Source organism: Pseudorasbora parva, chromosome 16 (assembly GCF_024679245.1).
Source record: "Pseudorasbora parva isolate DD20220531a chromosome 16, ASM2467924v1, whole genome shotgun sequence".
NCBI lineage: Eukaryota > Metazoa > Chordata > Actinopteri > Cypriniformes > Gobionidae > Pseudorasbora > Pseudorasbora parva.
The window spans coordinates 40,940,758-40,958,062 of NC_090187.1; the positions used below are offsets into that span (position 1 = coordinate 40,940,758).

The window sequence follows — 17,305 nt, forward strand, 5'->3', positions numbered from 1 at the left end:
CGTCAGACTAGTGTAACGTTATACAACAGAGAAGAGCAATGGAGTAACCGTTAGCGCATTTGAATGACGAAGCACGCGATCGTGTCGTTTACTGATGTTTGCTCATGCGAAGGTAGCCAATAGCAGAGACATTTGAAGCAGTTTTACTCACCGGCTGCTTCCAAAGCAGGACCGAATCTTTATCGCTGGGACTGCTCCGTCAAAAACACACTTCTTTGGTATGATTTGGTGAAGTTCTGACAGCAGTGACGTGTAAATCCACTTTGAGACCCGACTGAAACGATGTTGTGAAGCTTCCCGTCATTTCTGCGTTCAAATCGGTTCAAATGCAGCGCTGCCTTCCCGGAATGCTGTGCTGAAGCGTTGAAGTCGCTCGACGTCACCCATAGGAATAAAGTGGAGCGCGGCGCGCGGCGCGTCATAAGTGTTCACGGACGACTGGATCTGCACCTGAGAGAGCGTTTATGGGCGTGCATTTCCTCTCTCGCTCTAGTCACGCACGCGCACCCTACCGGGAGAAGAGCCCGTGCGGCCCATACAAGGACCTTCCGCTCTATTAATGTCAAGCCGACCCATACTCGAAAAAAACTCGCCGAAACTTGTGAGAAACCGGAAGGAGTATTTTTGACACAGAAATACTCTATCAAACGTCCAACATTAGTTTTTGAAACTTTGTCTATGTTTAGGATGGGAATCCAAGTCTTTAACAGTGTAAAAAGCTCAGTATGCATGAAACAGCATTTCACCCCCCCCTTTAATGTTCAACATAAATCAATGAAGTGTGTTCAACGGTTTTTATCAGTTTTAGTTTGATAAACATGACAATATAACATTGCGACTACATAAAAAGAGGTTTTACTGTTATAAATAAAGGATTTTTGAGCATTAGCGTAACATAAGGTTTTAGAATAAACACGAAAGACACGGGATTGCTGTCATGCGGTGAATCGGCCAATCATGGATCAGCTGTGTCGTCATCAGAGCTCCTGCAGTCCCCGTTGAGAATCTGAGAATCGCTCTCGCGGTACTTTGTTGACATACGTCACAGTCACGTGCCGTCGCCGCTTTGTCTCAAGTCGGATCAAATGTCTAACCGGCATGCACTGCTTTAAAGCAGCCGCCGATCGGTCTGCGCATCGCTGGGTGAAGTCGAACAAGCCTATAAGCTCCTGATGCTCCGTCCTTTTCTAGAAAAGGGGATGGGTTCAGTCGCTCATTTGCATTTAAAGGGACACACACCAAAATGGCACATTTTTGCTCACTCTTAAAAAGTGAATTTTAACATGCTATACATCTTGTAAAAGGGGCATTATAGGACCCCTTTTAAACCAGGTGTAAACAGGGCCATAATTATTTTATATATGAGGATCATTTTGACAACGCTGTTGTTTGTACGTGAAACTTTTCAAAAACACAAAAGAGAAACTTTACTGTTTTAGTACATCGTTGTTATGTAAATGTCCTCTTAAAAAACAGTTTCTCTATGGTATGATACTGATTGCTGGAGTGTGTGATGGTGAAGTCTGTGGTCATGCTCTGAACACTGAGCTCATTGCCGTTCCCTGAAGGGGCTGATGAGGCCCACTCCATTTTTTGCTTACCACCCCCTTCCCTCATCTTGCCCTCTCTCTCTTTCTCTCTCTCTCTCTCTCTCTCTCTCTCTCTCTCTCTCTCTCTCTCTCTCTCTCTCTCTCTCTCTCTCTCTCTCTCTCTCTCTCTCTCTCTCTCTCTCTCTCTCTCTCTCTCTCTCTCTCTCTCTCTCTCTCTCTCTCTCTCTCTCTCTCTCTCTCTCTCTCTCTCTCTCTCTCTCTCTCTCTCTCTCTCTCTGACCATCTGTAATCACAGAACGACAGGCTTGATCACCACACCATGCACATATACGCCGGGGAGCTGACGGCATATATGACTTTGCAGTTTTTGACCTAATGAGAAAAAACAACCATCTCTGGTCCTTTTTTCCACATTAGTACAGAAAATGACCACCACTTTTGACATCTCAAGCTGACAAAATACACATTTTGCAGGTAAAATGCATTAAATAGTCTTTCCCTCTCAGGAAAGTGGGCCAAAAATATTGATGACTCATCTCCTCCACAGGGGTGTATGCAAATTTTTGTCCATTGGGGCATGTAAAGATGCTCTCTGGAACGAGAATGTCCTCGTCACCCTAATTATAAATAAAAAAGTACTTGCAACTGATCTAGAGCTGTAAAAGACTGTGATATTTCCATCCTCTTCCCACAAAACCCTCACATGGTAACCAGCATCACATCACCCCTATCTGCATGGATTTCCCACAGTGCAACATGGATTGCATAAAGAAAAAGAGCTTACACAGTTAGATCTGCTCGTAAGCTTCAGAAAACACCTCAGCAGAGAGAGAGTCGCTGAGCATGTTTAAGAGGAGATGAAATATTAATGCGGCTCCCTCCCATAATGCCCCCAAACACCAAATGCACATGCTGACTGTAATCAAAACATCACAGAATGGACACTTGATCACATGCCTGTGATTTCAAATGTGCAGAGTGAGTTTTTTTATATTTCTTGATTGAATTTTGAAGCTGAGGCTGGAGGATGAGGAGCAGACTGCGGCCGGTCGGATGCACTTAGCACCAGAGGTTTCAGTAAACCATTATGACTGTATGGAAACATCACCGATGTAACTCCACTTAGACAAGGCAATTACAGAGACTTGATGAATATGCATAATAGCGGAAAGAGCTAGATGATAAAGATCCTTAGAGAGCTCACTTAATGTTACTTTCTGTGAATCTGTGCTTTCTGATTCATGTCTTATATTTGACTTAGCTTCAAAACTGATTAATACTTATATTTGATTTTTATATGTGGTTGAAAAAAACAGTTGTTGCTTTTGGCAAATAAATGCTCTAAATTACAATCTTTTTTTGAGAAATTTGGGGAAAATGTTGTCAGTAGTTTATAGAATAAAACAAAAATGTTAATCTTACCCAAACACATCCCTATAAATAGTAAAACCAGAGAAACTGATCATTTTGAAGTGGTCTCTTAATTTTTTCCAGAGCTGTGTATATATTGTATATGTTAAAGGGGTCATATAAGGGTACATGCACTTTTACACAATGATTGTATGGCAATGTGTGTTGGCAGTGCCTGTACAAAACCATCCTATAATGGTAAAAATCCATCCAGTGTTATTATGTAAACCTTATATGTTTTCCCCATGGCTGAGTTTTTTTTTAGTAGGCAACATTCCCCCAATCAACGTCAGTGCTTTCATGTTTGTGTGAATCATTTCTCACCAGACTGTTTATAACCGAGGGTCAGTATAAAGCAGGTTTTATTAAGAAGCTGCTCCTGAAAAAAGGATCTGTATACCAACTATTTGTGTTCCTGCTGCACCTCCAGAAGAAGTGAGTGTAGTTTAAAATGTGTGCACACTTCATGATGAATGCAGCTAAAGTTTACAGGGTAAGTTACATTACGGCATGCTTTCTATGCATGACGTTCTCAATATAATTCATAATCCCACATTTATAATGAACAACACGTTATGGTTATTGTGTTATTACAAACTGTATGCTGGTAATAAACTTGGTAACACTACACTAAGCTTACTTTTGTAGATGGTTTATAACGGTGTATGTTACTGTAAAAAAAAAAAATTGTAACAGTTTTTACACGGGATAGATAACGTTAAGGATCACTGACAAGCCTACATTTACGGATTTTTTTTTTTTTATTGGCATTAGCTGTAAAATCAATCTGTCAATGAACTAACGTATACATCAGTAAACACACAGCATTCGTATCTCACTACGCTAACGTTACCCTGCCAGTACATAAAGATAAATCAAAGTGACATTACGTTAACCAGCCATTCAGAAACGTCCTGTTCGAGCCTTAATTGTCAAATTTCGTTGGAGCGGTCATCTTGTCCCGACTCCGGTTCAAATTGATACAGCTGCACAGATGTGTCCTTAGAGACTCCAGAAGCCAGTCTTTCCCCTCAACTGTTTTCAAGGTAACACTCCACCTGTGTGTGTCAAAACGCCTCACAGAACAGAGGGGCAGGATGACCAAAGCTCATTATCATTTAAAGTCGCATGCACTGAAATGGCTCGCTGAAAACAGAGCTGTTTTTGACCAGGTAAAATTAATTAAATACTGATGAGAATTTTTAATTAGAGTATATTACAAAGTTTTCATTTAGACACCAAAGAATCATATTAACTTATACAAAAAAATGGCATTATATGCCCTTTACATACAAATATAATTTATGTATTTAATCTCACTTTAATTCCAATGTCTTTGCTGCTGAACTTTGATCATCTAATTCAACCATTTCAATAAGCAAAAAATACTTTAGACATTTGTATTTCATTTTTTGTTTTTATTGCTGAAGTACGAGACTATTCTCTTTCAGGGAGTGAGGCAATATTGTAACCTTACATTTAAAAGTAACTTCTCTCAACACTATATATACACACACACACATATACACATATATATATACATATATATATTTACTAACATTAACAAAGGTAATAAATGCCATTAAAATATATTTATCATAGGAAGTTAAAGGGGGGGTGAAATGCTGTTTCATGCATACTGATCTTTTTACACTGTTAAAGACTTGGATTCCCATCCTAAACATAGACAAAGTTTCAAAAACTAATGTTGGACGTTTGATGGAGTATTTCTGTGTCAATAATACTCCTTCCGGTTTCTCACAAGTTTCAGAGAGTTTTTTTCGAGTATGGCTCGGCTTGACGTCGACAGAGCGGAAGGTCCTTGTATGGGCCGTACGGGCTCTTCTCCCAGTAGGGTGTGCGCGCTTGACTAGAGCGAGAGAGAGCAAATGCACGCCCATAAACACTCACTCGGGTGCAGTAGATCCTCTCGTCCGTGCAACACGGATGCGCCGCGCTCCACTTTATTCCTATGGGTGACATCAAGCGACTTCAACGCTTCAGCACAGCATTCCGGGACGGCACCGCTGCATTTGAACCGATTTGAACGCAAAAATGAGGAGGAATTAGCTTTTTACTACTCACAGAAAAATGGTCCAAAAGCTTTCAATAAATACTAATATAGATACAAATATGTACTATACTTAAGGCACTATAGACCCTTTAGAAATAAATTAGACTGTGCACATTGAGAAGGTGCTGGCCCACTGACAGCTATAGTAAAAAAAATTCAGAGAGTTCAATATTACAAATCAGAGATTTGAGAATTCATGACCACAACACGGGGACATTTTCACGTCGACGGAAACATGTTGTGTCTCTGACCCGTAGTGTTGAAGTTAATGAGGGCTGCCGACTGTCCCTGAATGACTCCGTGTCCTAGAAATGGCTAACGGTGAATCAGCGGTACATCCCCTTCAGCAGTCGCACACACCGCTCGCATTCAGAGGACAAACACCACCAGACGACAGCTTTCTGCCATGACTAGGCAGGGGAATATTACAAACGCTTTCATTAACAACTCACACAGCAGGGACTATAATCATCCTGCATGGTAATGGTTAAGTAGACAGCTAGATAAATGCCTTGTTTTGCTATAGATATAAAAGTCTCAGGCACATTGTACTAGCCAGCTTCCGATGATCTTAAAATATTCTTGGTGCAATAATGTACTTGGCTGTTTGGATAACAGGGAGTGACATCTTGTCAGGTACATTGGAAAACCGCCATGGGCCACGGCAAAATGTATAGCTCATATGTCATTATTTACTCTTACTGGTCCCTTACCTATAAGACCTCCAGAATACAAAAGGAGATATTTTTAAGGTTGTAATGGATGCAGTTTCCCCATCACACTATTCTACAGCACTTCTAAAGGGACATGGTGGAGGGAAAAATAATCAGATTGGAGGAAAAATTATAATAAGTCTATGCTTTTTGCGTTCCCCCAAGAAACTTTGCATTAATGGGCAAAACCTTTGCATTCTGAAATAATAAACTAAGTTACAAACTAAGCAATGTAGTGTCAAAAATATTGATTTTTCGAAACATCAAATAGATAAACTATACCAGCTGATTTCTCTCCCTCTCTCGCTGTCTCACTTCCTTTTTTTCACTTTTACACACACACACACACACACACACACACACACACACACACACACACACACACACACACACACACACACACACGTTGACACACACACACGCGAATGTTGTTGTGACAGGGCTTGAATTTCAGGGATTGCATGTATTGCTTATAATTTTACTCATTATCGCAGATGTTGTGCTTTGACCCAAAGTGTGTGCACATAATGTCGCCTCTCAGGACTAAATGGAGTTATTTTTCGCTGCTTATTGGACTTAACCAGTCAAACACACAACATAATGTCAATACCGGTGTATTCATGTGAACACAGTCAGTTCTGTTTTAAGTGAACGTAGACACATGTGTAACAGTTTAATGGATCTGTGTGCCAGGTCTTAAAGTGACAGCAGCCTAATGAACCTTCTGCCAAATTATGAGATAATATTACATATATCTATATGACCATTTTTTCATATGGTATCAATGTCACTAGCCACAGTAACTGATGAGCAAAAAGGTTACAGTCAAGCACTGATTACCTAAAACACATTCATACACACTCAAAAAAATGATTCAGGCCCTTCATAGATAAGACACATTTAAATGATGTTTAGTTTACCTACTTAAATGAAGTTGTGTCGAAATGTGTTCAATCAGCCTAATATATTTAAAACTGAAGTTTACTTAATTAATTTGCGTTAAAACTACATGCAATATTTGTGCTGACATAACTAACTGGGCAGTGGATCTGTAGTTCCCAGCATGCTTTGCAAGAGACTGCGCTAGGAGAGAAAATGTATGGAATAAAGTGTTATTTTATGTGTTTTTTCAGTAAAGGGAAAGATATTATTAGTTTATGTTAGTGTTTAATGTTTAGTTATGTTGGACATTGAGGAGTTTCTGTAATTTTGTGGTTATCATTATGCAGAAGAGTGTCTATGGGCACTATATACAAATTCATTGGCTTGAATTCCTGCTCTCAATTAAATATTTTTAGTGTGTCCAATGAGTTAATTTTGAATTTTATTTTCAAAAATATGCTTGTTGTTATTAAATTTTTTAAAAAGCAAATTAACTTGATTTCACCATACATAATAAACTTTTATAAATTTAACATATCATCAAGTAAACGGCACATATAAATATTATGTGACAGTGACAAATTCAAATGGTTTGTATTTACTCAAAGAGATTGTGCCAGTTTTACTTACATTTTTTGGTTCATATGACTAAATTGTTATTTGTAAAAATTGCTCAATATAGTTGTGTGCAACCACTTATCACATATTTTTAAAGTAAATTCAACAAGTAATTTTTTTGAGTGCATAAAAATGTGCAAGCTCACATGGGGTTTCTAGCTGCAGAGCTTCAAAGGCAACGGCACACAAAAGCATGCAAGTAAATCATGACAATTCTCATTTTTGGTTGAACTATCCCTTTAATTTAGAGACACTGCATCACTCCACTAACCTGTTTACACAGCAGTGTTTGAGGTCAAGATATGCCTTAAGTGGCCCTTAGAGAGGTTATCTTAGTGTTGTTTTGAAGCACAGGGGTGAGCTCCCTCTCTCCCGCTTGCAAACACCCATCAGCACATGACTCAGCATCAGAAGACATTGCTGGGAGTTGCCGGAATCCTTACGGGAGAGGTTTCTGTTTTTATAACATGCTTGCAATAGGTTTCAACAGCAACACTCCTGCATTGCAGGATATAAAACTGCAGCAGCATATAAGAGCTGTGACTATTAAAATATCTGCTGGGGTCCGTAATCTTAAAAAAAAAAAAAAAAATGAATAGATTAAAGAATGCGTGACCCCATCTAATGTTACAATAATTTAATGCCGTTCTTTTAAATGTTCTATTCATTAACAAATCCTGAAAGAAAAGTATCTGCACAATACATTATAAAATATCCAATGTTGTTTTCAACACTGTTAATAACTAGAAATGCTTCTTGAGCAATAAATCAGCATATTAAAATGATTTCTGAAGGATCACATGACACTGAATACTGGAGGAATGCTGAAAATTCAGCTTTGATCACATGAATATATTACATTTGAAAATACATTAAGATAGAAATCAGTTGTTTTAAACTGATAATATTTAATATTATTACCATTTTGGCTGTATTTTACTAGACTGGGTGAACCCAGCCTGATCTGCTGGTGATTTGATGGAAACCTGTACATTCACTTCTACTGCTTCTGTTACACTTTTCTGGGAACCAATCACAGACAGGCTTATCCACCTGCAATGCTCAGGTAGGCCGTGGCATTTAAACGATGCCCAAATGGCACTAAAGGGCCTAAAGTGTGCCAAAAAAAACCGTCCCCCATACCATTACACCACCACCACCAACCTGCACAGTGGTAACAAGGACTGATGGATCCATGTTCTCATTCTGTTTACGCCAAATTCTGACTCTACCATCTGAATGTCTCAACAGAAATCGAGACTCATCAGACCAGGCAACATTTTTCCAGTCTTCAACTGTCCAATTCTGGTGAGCTTGTGCAAATTGTAGCCTCAAGGTTGTGTTTGTTGTGGCTTCACAAATGCTTTGCTGCATACCTCGGTTGTAACGAGTGGTTATTTCAGTCAAAGTTGCTCTTCTATCAGCTTGAATCAGTAGGCCCATTCTCCTCTGACCTCGAGCATCAACAAGGCATTTTCACCCACAGGACTGCCGCATACTGGATGTTTTTCCCTTTTCACACCATTCTTTGTAAACCCTAGAAATGGTTGTGCGTGAAAATCCCAAAATGAACAGATTGTGAAATACTCAGACCGGCCCGTCTGGCACCAACAACCATGCCACGCTCAAAATTGCTTAAATCACCTTTCTTTCCCATTCTGACTTTCAGTTTGGAGTTCAGGAGATTGTCTTCCCCTAAATGCATTGAAGCAACTGCCATGTGATTGGTTGATTAGATAATTGCATTAATTTAAAATTTAACAGGTATTCCTCTAATAATCCTTCAGGTGAGTGCATATCAGAAATATGCAAGCATATTGACCAGCCATGTAACTTGGTTGACTAATGCGCTCATATTCCTTATTTCTTCATACCACTTGTTCTCTCAACCAACTTTATTGCAGTTACAGCAACTCATACGGATGCCTTGCAAGCATTCTTGGCTTTGTTGGCCAACAATGAAAAATGACCGAAAACTTGAGAAGAGTCCAGAGGGACCTAAACAACATGTCCAGGTTCTACAGACCCAGAAATATACACAGGCAAACACACCACACACACACACACACACACACACACACACACACACACACACACACAGGCTGCCAAACCTCCTCTCATCCAGTACTTTATGATCTCTCTCATTTTCTCCTCCATCCCCCCAGGCCGTGGTAGAGCGCTATAACATAATATAGTGTAGTGTACAGTAAGTAAAGCCTGTGCCCAGAGGAACCCTACAGCGATGCCATGCCATCTGCGGACCTGGCACCAGCTGCCTGTGCTCGCCAACCAGCGTGATAATTAACAGACACCTCGCCCCGTCACACTTCTTGTACTCTTCACCTTGCGTTTGTCCCTAATGCACATCAGTCTTCCAGACAGAGAGAGATCTGCCAGATAAAGAGAGCATATTTAATATTTCTTTCCTTTTTAATCTTTTGGCTCTCGGGACAGCGATAAGACCTTGAATTGATGAATGAAACACACTATCTGGACTCTCCAGAGTCAGGCAAGCATAGAAAGAGAGGGATAAGGAGAGAAAGTCTTGATTTCATTTTAATACGGCCTCTTCTAATTGGATATCAGGGTTGAGAAGTTCATTGACTGTCCATGTCTGTTGAAATGAGAGAACAAAAGGTCAGTGGGAGAGAGTTATATACTGAACATGATTTCCCCAAGACTATATCTATCTATCTATCTATCTATCTATCTATCTATCTATCTATCTATCTATCTATCTATCTATCTATCTATCTATCTATCTATCTATCTATCTATCTATCTATCTATCTATCTATCTATCTATCTATCTATCTATCTATCTATCTATCTATCTATCTCTTCTTATGATCCAATCAATTCCAGAAGGATGAAATAATTTCATTTTCTCATTCCAAAAGCTGTTTCACTCTGATATGTCACAATAAGGAAGGAAAGACACTTCCATTTAATGCAGACTTTAAATTTCTCGTTTAAAAAACGCTTAGATATTAATAATGAAAAACAAGATGTAATTTTAAATGAAAAACCCAAGCTTAATAAAAATCCCAACAGCTGGTTTTGAGAGTAATAATAAAATCTAATCCAATTCTATTTTCACTGGTATTATTGTTTTAGTCATCTCTAATATTACAGCTAGAAATGTGCTAAAATGACAGTGTTGATTTTATGCCGCAGTGACTTTCACAAGCTCTCAGTTTCAGCATTATATCTGGCACTGCCTCTGAATGAATGCAATATAAATCACTAAACATTAGCAACCGTCCTCTTTCCACCGTACACTAGTGAAGAACATGTTAGTCTTTGGCTGTGGTCAGTATAGATGCCAAAAGTGCAACCGACTGCAAAAGTGTATATAACACATTATATTATCCATAATTTCTGGCTTCAGTGAAAAGCTACCCATAAGCTAGTCTGGGTGTGTGCTGCAAAAGTAAATCAGAGTTTCTGTGTATCTTGCATAACTGCACTTCCAAATAAAAAAGTTCAAAAAATTGACCAAATATTGGCATAACCCACTTAGAAATGCTGTTCTGTCCTCTTGGGAATCCACAGCTTAGACATGGTTTTGAATAAGGATGGCAAATAAACCATTCATCATCTTGCTGTTCAGACAGATTTAGGAAACTGTACTCGGCACATGCATTTCTCGATTTTTGCTTAATGCTAAATGTTTTCGCCTTTAGTTTCTTGCAAGCTGTCTCTTTGCTCAGCCACTTCATGATTTGATATCTTCCTCTTTCAGTTTGGTTCAGATATAGCATTTTGTATGGTCTCTCTAAGTTCTGTCAGGACTGACTTATAACACCTTGCTGAGCCAAGACTCGGTGAGTTTGCTAGAGGCGACTCAGCAGGCTTTATAGAAGTTGCTGTGGCTGCAGGCTGAAGTTGAACAATACAGATGAAAGGCCTGGCCTTGTCACAACAAACCGAGTTTAGAAGGCCCTTTACCTCACACAAACACACAACAGCATCATTCAGATTTGCAGATCACACAGTAGGCTATTCAGCTGGCTCTCTCCCTTCCCATCACCCCTTACTTGGCAACCTACAGCACAATCGCTGAGGCCAGCAACAGCATCGGTCTGCTGGTCATGTGGTTGTTGAAAACAGAATGCCATGTAGGCACAAAACAGCAAGTATTTAGCTTTAAGATCAGTTGTACCGGTATTAAGGATCAAGTGCTGTGGCGATACATATAAAATCATTCGGAGAACTTGAGAATAGTCTAATCAAACTAGATTGGAGACTTTACAAATGTCGTTTAAAGGGGTCATGAACTGAGAAATCAAAATTTCTTTCATTTCCGAGGTCATCATACTATAAGGCCCTTTCACACTGGACGCGATTTTGACGTGCGAATAATTCGCCCGATGTTTTTTTTTCGATCAGCTGTTTGTGTAATGAGCGCTTCCACAACGAACGCGAATGTGCTGAGGCGAAAAAACGACATTTATTTTTTTCGTTTCGATGCCGATTTTTTTTTTTACTCTAGCAGCGACAAAAACGGCTTCAACCAATCACATAAAAGGAAACAAAGGTGACAAAATGTCCATGAGCTATTCAATCAACTTTAACCTTTGCCAGGCATGGCATTTCTCATGAGATTACAACTGTAAGCTGTACAGCTGCAGCTGTGTTTGCCCACTGTATGCTACAGACAGCAATAACTAATAACTTTTTATAAATAGTTGATTTTTTTTTTTTAAACATTGTGTCCGCGATTATGGAAAGTGAACGTGTTGCCATCAGTTGGCTACGTCTGTGGCGCTGAAATGTTTACATTGTGACTCTACTGGAAACATCTGATGATTCCCGATTGATTCCCTGAAGTGCGCGGTTTGTCTCGTCAGATGCGCTGCCGTCTCTGGAAGAGATCCTCAAATTGAAAGACTTCAGAAAGTAAGTGCTGAACCGGCCATGATAAAGTTTTAGCTCCTGTACAAGATTAGCATCCTCCCCTTCAGACTCTCTGTTCTATAAGACTGGCTGCACCCAAAACCTTCCTCTCGGTCCTTTAAATAAAATGAAAAGCTCGTCTTCACTGAATGATAAAGTGCCCGTGTTTTCTCGGCTGTCGCCGCGAATGTTTGGGAATGTTGGCGCTCTGAAACGTCGCAAATTCGTGTCGCGGCTGATGTGAATAGTTTTGACGCGAAATATTCGCTTATTCGTAACGCGTCTGGTGTGAAAGGACCTTGAGAGAATATGTACGTTTCAGAACCGATAGCTTCCTTGTTAATCCAAAAACAGCTTTTATTGTAACCAAGCCCAGAGAACGACTCATTGTGGAAGGTGCCTTTAATAGATCGATGAAAATAAATCTACGCCTACTTTATCGTTGCAACTTTGGCCCCACCCACTGGTGTGTTAGTGAGATGACGAGGAGAGATGAACGTACTACAATAACATACCTTTTAGATGATACTAAACTGTAAACAAATATTTCCAAAAGAAGTTACCTGCACTGTAAAAAAATTAGAAAAAAAGTTACCTGGCTGCCTTAAAATTTTGAGTTCATTGAAATAAAACTGAGTTAATACAATGAACATTTTTTGAGATTCGACAACCTTTATTAAAATATTATTAAAAGATAAAATGTTTTATGTGGTTCAGATATAATAATATTTAGAGTTTCTACACTGTAAAAAAATATTTAGAAAAAAAGTTACCTGGTTGTCTTAATTTTGAGTTCATTGAAATAAAATTGAGTTAATACAATGAACATTTTTTGAGATTCGACAACCTTTATTAAAAGATCATTAAAAGATTTTGTAAGCATATTGGGTAATAATGTGTGTTATTTCTGATGATGCAGTGAAACATGCCAAATCATTTTCATGATTTATCACATTTTTTATGTGGATCAGATACAATAATATTTTGGGTTTCTATTTATTAAACTAATTTCCTTCATTGTATCAACTCAAATTTTTAATTTCAATAAACTCAAAATTAAGGCAACCAGGTTACTTACTTTTTTAAGTTAAACCAACAATATTTTTTTACAGTGTAGGAAGCATGCTAGAGGAATACAATTATTTATTTTCAACAAAGTAGAGCATAATTATTTTGTATTCGCTACATTTCACTGTGGATTCTTTGGTAAATCAGTCGCTATTTCAGCGCAGGCTTTGCAAAATACCTTTTAATTCTAAATAAGTATAAAATAATAAGTAAAAATCCAACTAAGATTATAAATTCACCCCAGGAAACATTATAAAACAATAAAACACCTAAAATACTTCAAGAGAAATTGAATGCACTGATGTGACAATTTCAAACAAAATCAGGAAAATATGAAGTTCGTTTGGAGTTCATTTTTTAAACTGAACAGGATAAATTTGAATTGATACCAAATCTGTTGACAAAAACTGACTAATAATCACAACATGCACATCAACCCTCAGACAGTATAAAACTATAAAATGCATCTTTATATAAGCACTTATATAAGTTCTCTCTATATATTTCTTCATGACGGCTGGAGGACAAACAAAAGAAGGTGACTGAGGGAGGGAACTCACACAAATGGAAATTTTGCAGTGGTGACCACAATACTCTCATTCATGCCTTAATGTTTTTCCCAGAGGGCCTGACGTGCTTGCCACATTTGTGACATTTAAGCCTAACCTCAAGTCGACCACCACGCGAGACCACCAGAGACAGCAAGGGCCACAAACACCGGGCATCACCCCCATCCTGATCAAGCAGATGTGCTTGAGTATTCACCGATATTCTCTCAATGAGCAAACAAACACAGCTGGCATCTGTGATCGTTTTTATGCTAACCCCTGTTTATCGACTAAACTGCCAAAAATTATATCAAATGGCCTTTGGAAAACAATATTCACTGCATTGGTGTGTAATCACATAAAAAGGGTGTATTTATTATAACGGTGTGTAATTTACAGATGCAAAAATTGACTTTGCTGTACAAAGCCATAATAAAATGATACTCATGATTTAGAAGCCATATGGTTTTGAAGCCATAAGTTAAATAACATAAAGACTAAAACTACCACAAGGCCATTAATTAATAACCCTGAATATTGAACACTTGTTGTAGGTTTAAAAAATTAGACTTGTGGGGAATTTCAAATTTTCCATCCACAAAACAAACAACAGCGCGTTGATATAGTTTATATGCCAGATGTATGACATTGAGTAGCCTAATTTAAGTTGTAGAACAAAGAGTGAAAGTCTTAGCTTAAAGTAATGTTAACAACTGACTTATAATTTAAATCACGTTTATTGTGCTTGGATATGGACTCTTACATCACCAAGAAGGTGATTAGGATACTGGGTATCAAAATAGAAGTTAACGTGGTATGTTTCATCCTTTTGCAATCTTAAATAATCTTAACGTGACACGAAATGAACTTGCATTATTATGACACTGGCTCAGGAACAATGAGGGCCAAACTGGTCGTAAAGTGCAAACAACCCAGAAAACACAAATTTTAGTATTTGGTTATTTTGACAACCAATTAATAACATTCGTTCTTTTTAGGTATTATTTAGGTATTATTTATATAGGAACGTTCGTTTTAGGTATTATTTTTCGCAAACATAAAACAATGTTCCCAGAACGTTCCAGGGAGGTTTTTTTTTCTCCAAATAAACTATAACTTATACAGAACGTTCTCTAACGGTTATTTTGCAACCATAAAAGAAGGTACCCAGACCATTGAAGGGAAAAATTAAAACAATGTATACAAAACGTTCCTATTTTTAGGTTATTATTTAATATCCATGTAAAATAACCTTACAGTTTAATCGTTTCAGGTGCTTTTGTGTAATGACCTGTACAGCATTTATGTTGAAATTAGATGAAATTATCATATAAATCCAACTTTATATCTAAAAATATTAAGCATAGGCTATAGTGTGAAAAGCACCGAAATGACAGAGTAAATAGGTTAGGGGAGCGTTCTGGGAACGTTAAAATAACGTTACAGCAATGTTAGGGTAACGTTAAACCAAAAACGAACGCTCTTTTTCCGTTTTGAAAACTTTCCTGACTAACCAAAAACAAAGGAAAGGAACGTTCTAGGAAGCACCAAGAGTACGCTGCGCGTGGATTTATTATTTTCAGTCTTGTCTGTATTAAAAACACAGTCGTATTCTTGCTGTGGGATTAGGCTACGTCTATATTTATATTAAAGCCGTATATTAGCCCCCAACACCTTTAACCCCATAGACAGCCTCTCAGCGTGTCTTCAGCCGCCTCACGCATCCTCCAGCGAGCGGTTCAGAACAATGGCAGCGGCCGTTCCCGAGTCTCACCTGTCAGGCTGTCGTAGCATTCGATCTCGGTGCTCTCCACCGCTCGCCGCTGCTCTTCCGTCAGCTTGGCAGCGGCTTGATTCAGGAGGTTCACCTCGGATCCGGTGGTCCCGTCGACGACATGGACTCCTTTCAGTTGCAGAAGCGCCCTGTGATATTTCCCAATAGCTTCCCGGAATTTCTTCTCCTTGTAGCATCGGTGACCCTCCAGTTTGAAGTCGATGGCTTTCTGTATTTTCGCCTCCATGTCCATCTCCGCGCCGCCGACGCGGTACCCTCCACCTCCGCCGCCGACGTCCCCACCCGCCGCCGCCGCCAGACTCCGGCCCCCGGCCTCCGGATAGCTCTTCAAGCTCTTGATCGAGTGCTGCTTCGCTTCCATCTCGCTCAGGAAGCCATGCTGTTCCGACACGGATGCCTGTGTTCTCTTTAAGGGCTGGAGCAGCGTGCTGTGCATAAAGGATGCGAGCCAAACGAGAGGAGAAGAACACAGGCACGACCGGATAGTATCTCCCAGGGAGGAAGTAAACACAACACTAAAGATCCCCGGCTATAAAAATGCGTTAAAAGGGACAAAGAACATAAACAAATAGACGACGGTTGTCTCTGGTTGGCTAGCGCGTAACGTGGAGGTGATGCTGGAGGAGTGCCGCCGGCGAGAGCAGCTTCAGCACCACAGACAGCGCCAACGAGCACTAACGCGAGGCATCATGGGAAGGAATAAATCGAGAGATGATGCTGCTGCTGGTGGATCACGATTACATTACAGAGGAGCGGTAAATCTCCAAACGTCGTAAAGCCAAATCTGAGTGGAAAAAATGCAAAACCTGCCCATCATTACGTCATTACCGTCAGGAGACCGCGTGGAATCCCGGTTGTGAAATCCAGCTTATCTGGTAACTGTGTTTTGGAGCATGGCAGCTGGTTGATCAGCTAACATGTTCAGAAAAAACCCTTTAACCTCCAGCGAGGACATTATACTTTAGTGAATTTCTCTGACACACAGCCTACATGTCATAGTCCTGTAAAGAGCACATTTTCAGACACACCGTTTGTTTTGAGGTTTCACCAACTACTTAATGTTTAAATCAATATCTCAGGAAAATTGTTATTTCTTTTTTAATCAAAAGATGACTTTCTGTTACAAAACGGGGCATTGATATCCTCCTCAATATAGAGGACACCGGAACTTAAACCATGTTTTTCAGGCATTTTGGGAGACACAAGTGAATGATGGAAAGAAATGACATATTAATGTTCCTATAACATATTAGATATTATGAAAATGTTGCCAACATTTACCCCCATTATTACGCTTATTTTCCCATACCATGCTGCTCCCAGAGCACATTAGATCCAGTGTAGCGATGCTTTGCATTGAATGGGAGAACCCGCATAAGACCAGTTTACCCACATATTGCACAAAGTCAAATGGTATATCAATTCATTCCATTATATCTTTCATAGTTGAGAATCATCTTTAAAGTTTGGATAAAAAAATCCTGAAAACTGAAAATTGGTGACCAATTTTGATCCATTGTTTTTGCCTACATGTCATTTGATCTTTTTTAAAGAGGTGTCAAATGATATTTCATGCATTCTGACTTATTTACAATGTTAAACAGTTGATTCTCATGATAAACATAAAAAAAAAAAAAACTGATTTGGACGCATGACAGAGTATTTCTGTGCCAAATACACTCACGATTTGAACAAGTACTCGGTACAGTGTATCAGTCTTTTAAACATATGATCAAACTAAAGACTCT

The 17,305-nt window shown here is 39.1% G+C and overlaps 1 protein-coding gene across 1 annotated transcript in view; it reads right to left on the bottom strand.

The window, feature by feature from the left end:
• ttc9b (tetratricopeptide repeat domain 9B) overlaps window positions 1-16,729 on the bottom strand; it is a 30,973-nt gene extending 14,244 nt beyond the window's left edge. Inside the window, exon 1 of the mRNA XM_067419047.1 lies at window positions 15,537-16,729. Coding sequence (XP_067275148.1) covers window positions 15,537-15,993 — 457 coding nt within the window. The 5' untranslated portion in view covers window positions 15,994-16,729. The remainder of the gene's footprint in view (window positions 1-15,536) is intronic.
• Between the last annotated feature and the right edge of the window lie 576 nt (window positions 16,730-17,305).